The sequence below is a fragment of the Chionomys nivalis genome, chromosome X (assembly GCF_950005125.1).
Source record: "Chionomys nivalis chromosome X, mChiNiv1.1, whole genome shotgun sequence".
Taxonomy (NCBI): domain Eukaryota; kingdom Metazoa; phylum Chordata; class Mammalia; order Rodentia; family Cricetidae; genus Chionomys; species Chionomys nivalis.
The window spans coordinates 47,426,377-47,436,111 of NC_080112.1; the positions used below are offsets into that span (position 1 = coordinate 47,426,377).

Consider the following 9,735-nt stretch of genomic DNA (forward strand, 5'->3'; position numbering starts at 1 on the left):
TAACAGGTCTATTTAGTTCATTCACCTGGTCTTGGTTTAACTTTGGTACATGCTACTTATCTAAAAAAATGTCCATTTCTTTTGCATTTTCCAGTTTTGTGGCATATAGGCTTTTGTAGTAAGATCTAATGATTCTCTGAATTTCCTCTGTGTCTGTGGTTATGTCCCCCTTTTCATTTCTGATCTTATTTATTTGCATGTTCTCTCTCTCTGTCGTTTAATTAGTTTGGATAGGGGTTTGTCGATCTTGTTGATTTTCTCCAAGAACCAACTTTTTGTTTCATTGATTCTTTGGACTGTTTTCTCTGTTTCTATTTTGTTGATTTCTGGCCTCAGTTTGATTATTTCCAGTCTTCTACTCCTCCTGGGCGCATCTGCTTCTTTTTTCTCTAGAGCTTTCAGGTGTGCTGTTAAGTCCCCAATGTGTGCTTTCTCCGTTTTCTTTAAGTGGGCACTTAGTGCTATGAACTTTCCTCTTAGCAGTGCTTTCATCGTGTCCCATAGGTTTGAGTATGTTGTCTCTCTATTTTCATTAAATTCAAGGAAGACTTTAATTTCTTTCTTAATTTCTTCTTTGACTGTTCAGTTTCTATGAGTTTGTTGGCTTTCTGGGGGTAGCATTGTTGTTGCCTTCTAACTTTAATCCGTGGTGATCTGATAAGACACAGGTGGACACTGATATTTTTTTGTATCTGTGTAGGTTTCCTTTGTTTCTGAGTATGTGGTCAGTTTTCGAGAAGGTTCCATGAGCTGCAGAGAAGAAGTTATATTCTTTCTTATTTGGGTGGAGTGTTCTATAGATGTCTGTTAAGTGCATTTGCTTCATTACCTCCAACAATTCTTTTTATTCTCTATTCAGTATCTGTCTGATTGTCCTGTCCATTGGTGAGAGAGGTGCGTTGAAGTCTCCTACTACCACTGTGTGTGGTTTGATGTCTGCCTTGAGTTCTAGTAATATTTCTTTTACATAAGTGGGTGCTTTTATATTAGGGGCGTAGATATTCAGGATTGAGTCTTCATCCTGATGAATTATTCCTGATATGAATATAAAGTGTCCATCTCTATCTCTTCTGATTGATTTTAGTTTGAAGTCAGTTTTGTTAGAAATTCGTATGGCCACACCTGCTTTTTTCTTAGGACCATTTGCTTGAAAAACCTTTTCCCAACCCTTTACTGTGAGTAGATGTCTGTCTTTGTGGTTGAGATGTGTTTATTGCAAACAGCAGAATGTTGGATCCTATTTTCTTACCCAGTCTCTTAGCCTGTGCCTCTTTATAGATGAGTTGAGTCCATTAATATTAAGTGATATTAATGACCAGTGGTTGTTTACTCTGGATATTCTTATTGTTTTTGGTAGTAGAGTTTGTGTGTCTCCCTTCTTTGAGTTGTGCTGCTGAAGGGTCGCTAGATGCCTGAGTTATTGTAGGCAATGTTGGCAATGTTGGATTCCTTGGGTTGTGATTTTCCTTCTATTACTTTCTGTAGGGCTGGATTTGTGGCTACGTATTGTTTAAATTTGTTCTTATCCTGGAATGTTTTGTTTTCTCCATTGATAGTGAATGATAGCTTGGCTGGGTATAGTAGTTTGGGTTTGCATCCATGGTCTCTTAGTTTCTGCAGTACCTCTATCCAGGATCTTATAGCTTTCATGGCTACCATAGAGAAGTCAGGTGTAAGTCTCATCAGTTTACCTTTATAAGTTACTTGCCCTTTTTCATTTGGAGCTCTTAATATTCTTTCTTTAATCTGTATATTTTGTGTTTTGATTATTATATGGCTAGGGGATTTTTTTTATCCAGTCTGTTTGGTGTTCTGTATGCTTCTTGAATATTCAAAGGAATATCTTTTTTTATGTTGCGAAAGTTTTTTTCCATAATTTTATTAAAAATATTTTCTGGGCCTTTGAGCTGTGACTCTTCTTCTTCTATTCCTATTATTCTTAGGTTTGGTCTTTTTCTTGTGTCCATATTTCCTGAATATTTTGTGATGAGAATTTGTTTTCTTTGCTTTTTTTTTTATCAGTGCGTTTATTTTCTCTATGGTGTCTTCAGAATCTGAGATTCTTTCTTTTACCTCTTGTATTCTATTGATTATGCTTGTTTCTGTAGGCTCTGCTCATTGACCTAGATTTTCCATATCCAGCTGGTCCTCAGTTTGTGTTTTCTTCCTTGCTTCCATTTCAGTTTTCAATTCTTGAACTGTTTCCATTACCTGTTTGATTTTTCTTGGTTTCCCAGGGTATCATTTATGTATTTACTCATTTCTTCAAACTTTTTGTTATACTTCTCATCCATTTCTATAAGGGCGTTTTTTATATGTTTTTTAAGGGACTCTATTGCTTTCATAGAGTCAATTATTTCCACTTCTTCTGTGTTAGGGTGTTCAACTCCTTCTGTTGTAAGATCATTGGATTCTGGTGTTTTCATGTTGTTTTTCAGGTTGTTGGGTGAATTCTTGCCTTGGCGCCTGCGCATCACCTCTTTTCGATGCTATCTAATGGGTTTGATTTAATTGTAATGGGGCGATCTGCTCTCAGTGTGGGGTTCACTCTTTCATGCTTGGACTATCCTGCATGCACCGTGTCTGTGCGCCAGCCTCTGCCCACCACGTGCGTCTCCCGGTAAGGATATTTTGAGCAGAGTACATTTGCACATTTTGTAGTTTTTCTGAATGTAACTTTTTTATAGACTGTTTCCCTTGATTTCATTTCTTTTGATTAATGATATCTATATTTATTGCCTGTGGACATCTAGCAACATTTTTTATATTAGTTATACAGTTAAACATTGGTGATATCTCTTTTAGGTCTGTGTCATAACAGTTGAATTAAGTGTACCAGAAGAATAGTCAACATATGGAAAGACTTAAAGACAACACAGGACATATCAATATCCATATAAGAAATCCTTCTTCATTTTTACCAGTTTTTCTTGTAATAGTGTGGTTGCTTTGGCTCATATAGCTCAGGCTACAGTTTTAAATACATTTAACATCACAGTAATATGCCTATATTCAGAATGTATTTTAAGGCACATGCCATGGTTTTATTTTTTATTTTTTTCAGTTGAGAACAATTTTTATTACTTTATAGATAATACCAATCAAAATTCCCACTTCTTCCCCTCCTCCCATTTCTGTCCCACTTTGCCACATATGTTCCCTTCCCACATGGCTCCAGTCCTAAGAGAGGGCAAGGTACCCTGCCCTGTGGGGAGTCAAAGACCCTCCCTCCTTATCAAGCTTAGGAAGTTATGCATCCATAGACAATAGGATCCGAAAATTCCAATAGGACATGTAGTAGAGACAAATCCCAGTGCCATTGTCATTGCTCCCTCCTTTTGTCCCAACTGTCAACCACATTCAGAGGGTCAGGTTTGATCCCATGCTCATTTATTCCCAGTCTAGCTGGAGGTGAGCATGTCTTTAAGTATCTTTTGGCCACTTGAAATTATTTTGTTGAGAATTGCCTGCTTAGTTCAGTACCCCATTTTTAATTGGGTTATTCAGAATTGTAACGTGTAGTTTTTTTCAGTTCTTTATATATTTTGGAGATCAGTTCTTTGACTGATGTGGGGTTGGTGAAGATCTTCTCCCATTCAATAGGTTGCCTTTTTTTCTTACTTAATGTGTCCTTTGCTTTACAGAAGCTTCTCAGATTCAGGAGTTCCCATTTATTCATTGTTGCTCTTATTGTCTGTGCTACTGGGGTTATACATAGGAAGTAGTCTCCTGTGCCCATTCATTGCAGGCTACTTCCCACTTTCTCACTTATCAGGTTCAGTTTTAAATGAATCATATATGACATATGCATATGCGTTGTGACCTATATCCATCAGTATAGTTCTGAAGGCAAAATGATTACTTAAATACTCTCACAGGGATAGTTATTTATTTCTGATAGGAGTGCTCAATTAATCATGCCAACAGAACCTGACCTTTAGTCTAATGCTATTTGTTTAGAAATATGAGATCATACACCGTTCAAGAGGGTCAAAGTAGAAACACTGGACAGATGCAGGTTGTTGTCATGCAGCACCATTGATTGATTCCATGAAACTCCCTCTAACTAACTGTATAAAAGCTTTGTCAGGTCAGTTCCTTCACAAACAGCATTCTACTTTGAGCTTCTGCACAAGAGCAAAGGCAGACACCAGCATGGTAAAGTTTCTGCTGCTGGCTTTGGCATTTGGTCTGGCCCATGCTCATGCTGAGGTAAATTCATTTGGTCTGTACATTGGTTTGATGATCTTCAACAGCATATTTCTGTAGATGTGATATGTCATTTAGTTTGTCTATATAAGTCCATATTTATACAGTAAACTTTCTGACTTTCACTCATGCGCACTTTTTCAATCAGGTTTTTCTAAGATGAAACAAATGAAATAAGGAAACTACGGGTTGAATTTCAGAGCTTAAGAGACCAACACATGAGTAGTTTCAAAAGGTCTCAGGTATCAAATGCTATGTAAATTGAGTCATCGTATTACCCTGTGTATTTCACATCCCTAGAAGCATAATTTTGAACCAATAAACAAAATATTGGTGATTTATGCTTCTAGTTATTTTATGTATTTACAAAGCCTGGGATCAGAGATTCGATACCAACTCACATTCCAATGGCCTTTATTGTTTGTTCAGATTGAAGGAAAGTGGGTTACTACTGCAATCGCTGCAGACAATGCTGACATAATAGAAGAAGGAAGACCTATGAGACTCTTTGTTCGTGAACTTGCTTGTACTGAGGCATGTAATAGATTGGAATTCACATTTTATATCAAGTAAGCAAATTGTGAACCGTGCAAACTGCGAAGACTGTTTACGTCTCACAGATTTTATGTTGATAAACTTACAGGCAAATGTTCTGTTTCTGGTCTTGAAATTGAAGGCCTTATTTTCAGAAATGTGATTATGTTGTTCCATGATGGTTTAGCTCTGGACACCACTCAGAAGTTAGACACTGTCTCCAGTTCCTTGAATGTTTTCTTAGAATTGTCCAGGTTGGACGCCTGTGCTCTAATATTTTATGCAGGAGATGCTAAGAATCTCATTAATAGTAAGTCAAAAGTGTGTGTGAACATTTGGTTCAAAGCATACATGTTACTTAATATGTCATGTAATGATAATAAGTTATTATTCAGTCAATGACATCATAAGAAAGTCTTCTACACACAGTTCAGATAGATCTAATTTGTAAAGTACTGTCTCTGATGCTCTAGTTTCAAAAATTCTCTCTCTGAAATTTGGGTAACTATGTTCATTGAAAGAGTGCATAATAGCATAAGAACTTTAAGAACTTAGAACTATTTCTATCTTCTAGCTCCAACTGTAAGTTTTAAGTTACTAACAAAATCACTTAAAATGTATGTATATAAACTTATGTACATTATTATTGACTGGAACATGAGAATTTAGATATTAATCATCATATGCATTAAGTAGTGAAAGTTGGATAGAGAAGTCATCGGAGCATTCATAGCACTCAGAAAAATTTCCACAAATAAAGGAAGTCATGTGTGTGATTACAAACAGGATGGTAATTTTAAACAAGAATTAGGAGAAGTGAGGTAATCATAGGAACATCTGTTCCATCTCTGTACACTGTTCATAGATACTATTATTTTCAAACTCATTATAATATGTGAAGATCTTTAATATGAACTCAAAGGTTATAAAGGATAAACCATCATTTCCATGTTTGACTTGTAGGGTGAATGGACAATGTACAACGACCAAAGTCATTGCAAATAGGCAAGCAGATGGCCAGTACAGAGCCCAGTGTAAGTACAGAATTTGGGAGCTTTCTCTGAACAAAAGCATTGTGGGTGAGCATACAAGCTGGCACTTCAGTTGCCCATAGGTATATAAATCTAGAATAATTTTGGTTTCTTGGAAATTTCTTAATCGTTCCAACTAACATAGATATGTTACAAGTCAGAGTATGTTGTAGGTCAACTGAAGTTTACATGAAGAACACTATTACCTAAAAGTGTGAGTAATGCTAAGAAAATGTCTCCAAATACCTTCCTGCATGAAAATTTATTTCTAGTTAGTATTCATTGTCTTTACTTTTATACAGTATCTTGGTTTGCTATTGGACAGGCCTGCCACTCACTAATAAGTCTCAGTGGCCTCGCACATCTTTGCAAACTTCGTGCCTGACGCTAAAAAGTACTTATATTACAAGCATTCTCTACCATCTTTGATTCATAGAGTATTTAAACAGTGCTATATTAAGGTTTCTTTTTCTCATATTTTATAGAGTTGCTAACATTTAAATTATTTGGTGATATACTTCAATTTGAAAAACAGTTAGAGGAAAATCTGCTTAAGAATTTCAGACAGACATTCAATTTTGTAAAAATGACAAAATAATAGCATGATTATTCAGCTGAATTATAACTGGTGTGGCTTTTTTAATCATAAATGAATGAAGGGCATATTCTTCTGGAAAGTCTATTGTTTTCAATACTTACATGGTTATTAAAAAGAGGTGCTCTAATAGAAAATTGATAGCTCCTAAAATCTTTTATTTTTCCATTGAACAACTTTTATCCTTTAATCAGTGTCAGTAAGAGGAAATACCAAACACACACAGAGAGATTGAGATAAAGAGAGAGAGAGAGAGAGAGAGAGAGAGAGAGAGAGAGAGAAAGGCATATGTACACTCACATAGAAAACACACACAGAGACAGACAGACACACACACACTATGAAAGTCTAGTAAACTTGAAATATTCATTGTTATATCTTTTCCATCAATAATCTTACAAGAAGAAAACATTTGTGCATATCTCCAATTAGTACAGTCTCTTTGCATATTTATTAATTTGCCCACCGGGTATTATCATGGTATGACACCAAAGTTTTATACTTTCAGGAAATTGTTAAGTGATATTTTGGATATGGTTGAAAGGGGAAGGAATACCCAGCAGAGTGATCCCACAGGTCTTGACACAAGGAATTCAGAGAAAATGGAAAGTGTCTGTCCCTAGAATTCACTATCAGGTTTAAAGAGTGGAAACGAGTGGTCACTGCATTATGATGGGATCTGCCAAATGAAGGACTACAAGAATACCTTTGCCCATGTTTTTCATATGATAGTGAATCAGAGATGATTTCTAGAATCATGGCCAATATTAATGTTTTGTCACAGGTGACATTAAACAAAGTAGAAAAAATGAGTGACACTCATTTTGAAATGTTTCTCTTACTGCAGTTGAAGGTGACAATATAATTGCACCTGTGTATGTGACACCAGAAATCATAATCTTTCTTGTTCAGAATGTGGATAGAACTGGCCGGACAACAAACCTGATTTATGTTCTTGGTAAGAATGGTAGTGGGTTTTCTGATGTAGTAAGAGAAGTATCCCCCTGCAAATGGTGCCCAAGTACAGTATCATGTGTTTCCAAACTTCTCTCCACTAAATTAAAATGTGATTATTGTGTGGACCATCTTTTACTTTATTTTGTAATTTAAGTAGAATGGTCATTGAAGACTTGTGGTAATGGGGGAGCCTATTGGAAGTGTTTATGTTCATGTTTCCTCACTGGAAATGAGGGAGCATATATTATTTTCCCAAAGTTCAGACCATTTTGAGTGTCATTTTCTCAAGTGTGTACTAAATTAAAAAATGAACTCTAGATGATAGACTTGGAAGAAATGTGAAGCTTTACTAACAGGCCCCCAAGAATCTCTAGTGTCATGGTTTTGAAAGTGGGTAAGATTGAGTTGAGTGAATTCTCTAGAGGAGTTGTTTTTTTTATTTTGATAATCATGAAACACTGAGATGTAATGTCATTACCATTTATACTTTATTAAATGTGTTTGTGGAATGTGGGGAAAATTATTATTGCCTGTATTGATCCATCGAGGGTAGATGAAATTGGAGCATTTGGGATACTAAGGATGCAATGTAATTTCTTCAGAGTTCTACTGAACATGTCTCTGACATTGTCAATCATACAATACAGGAAAAGGACAATCTTTGACTTCTGTACAATATGAAAAACTTGAGGAATTTGCCAAGGTCCAGAACATTCCAAGAAAAAACATTCAAGATATTCTGGCTACAGGTAACCTCAGTGAATATTATAGTGGTCATAGGATATATAAATATATACATTTATAAATGTATATGTATATATTTATATTCCTGATGCATATATGTATATATACACACATAGTCTTTCTATCTATTTATCTATCTAATCAGTAATATTCCTAATTCAGATTATATCTACTCATATGCAATCTTTCAGTTTCTATTTTCAGAAATAATCCTTGGGGAACTGTTCTCATATTCAGATAAAAACATTTATGTCATTCCTTACAACATTTGTGTTCTTTTACAGATATTTGTCCTAAATAATGACTTTCTCTAGGTGAGTAGAAACAGGAATCAGGCTGAATCATCTTGATATTTGAATGGATTTGTACTTATTACATAAAAAAATTGGAAATATGTTTGGGAAAAAGGAAAAAATAAATTCCAAATTAGGCAAAATCAAGGCAGAATATTATTTGTCTTTTAAATCTGAATATCTTACAGTGAAAAAATAAATAATAGAATATATTTATTTATAAAACAATATGAAGCACTTTTATCTTGTTCAAAATTGCTAACATTTTCATATTAAAATATTCATCAAGAGAATATTTCTTGTATTTGACAAATCTTACTCTACTTATGATTGTAGGGTATTATTTGTCACAGACATAGTAAAAGCCTGTTGATGTTTTTAGCATATTCTTTGAAACTTCTCAATATAAATTTTCATATATAGCCACAGAATGTCATTATTTTCTTTTGACAATGCTCCTATAGGATGCCAAGTACAAGGTATTGGTGACTGCTAGGGAAGGAACTGTTTATGTACAATCCATTCTGTATACTCTATATTGTTATATTTAATTTTGCATTCATCATGGGCAAGGATGAATATTTACTGTATGTTCAACCATGTTTTAATTTTTGATTTCATGTCTGCACAGATAACAACAGGATGAGAATTATACATCATGTCCTCTTGACCATGGGATCAGTATCACATTCAAATCACCATTTTTAAATGAATTTTCCCCTTTCTTGTAAAGTCTGGGTACCACATTCCAAATTCCTGACTTGCCTTTCCTTTTCCTTCCTATTACCTATGAGCTATACTTACTTTTTGAATGATTAAATAAAATGTATCAAGAAGCAATAAAGACGAGTGAAAAGGATCTCATTCAAAAACATGTAAATGCTCACTAAGCTAATTAAAATAGTCACTCCAGTGTAAGAAATCATATCCATATTACTAAAATATATTGCAATAGTTAGAAATGTCACAATTACTGGTGAAGGATGGACACAAACACTGCAAAAGTGATTGGATGTTGTGCTTCATATTTATTTTTAGCTGAGAATTTTGTTTTGCAGCTGAATGGTCCTAACACACTAAGAGATTTGACAGAACAAACTCATTGAGTCTGTTTCCATGTTCCACATTATTTAAAAGAGAGGACAAAATATATTTTTTTTTTTATTCTTTTTTAATTAAAATTTCCACCTGCTCCCCATTTCCCATTTCCCTCCCCTCCTCCCAAATATTGCCCTCCCCCCACTTCCCTCCCCCTATCCCCACTCCTCTTCTCCTCCCCCCACTCCATTCCCCCTCCCTCTCGATACTGAAGAGCAGTCCAAATTCCCTGCCCTGCGGGAAGACCAAGGTCCTTCTATCTACGTCCAGAAAG

At 35.2% G+C, this 9,735-nt stretch overlaps 1 protein-coding gene across 1 annotated transcript; it reads left to right on the forward strand.

Moving 5' to 3' along the window:
* The first annotated feature begins 4,118 nt into the window (after positions 1–4,118).
* Positions 4,119–9,200, forward strand: LOC130868237 (odorant-binding protein-like). The gene is made up of 7 exons (XM_057760497.1): positions 4,119–4,212; positions 4,639–4,778; positions 5,707–5,777; positions 7,217–7,327; positions 7,974–8,075; positions 8,355–8,384; positions 8,995–9,200. Exons 1-6 carry the CDS (start codon positions 4,156–4,158, stop codon positions 8,369–8,371), a joined length of 498 nt encoding a protein of 165 aa, XP_057616480.1. The 5' UTR covers positions 4,119–4,155; the 3' UTR covers positions 8,372–8,384; positions 8,995–9,200.
* The last annotated feature ends 535 nt before the right edge of the window (positions 9,201–9,735 follow it).

Excerpts from the sequence above, each read along its gene's own strand:
- LOC130868237 (XM_057760497.1), top strand. The coding sequence starts at position 4,156 with ATGGTAAAGTTTCTGCTGCTGGCTTTGGCATTTGGTCTGGCCCATGCT. Across the intron at positions 4,779-5,706 it reads GAATTCACATTTTATATCAA|GGTGAATGGACAATGTACAA; the intron begins GTAAGCAAATTG and ends TTTGACTTGTAG. Across the intron at positions 7,328-7,973 it reads AAACCTGATTTATGTTCTTG|GAAAAGGACAATCTTTGACT; the intron begins GTAAGAATGGTA and ends CATACAATACAG.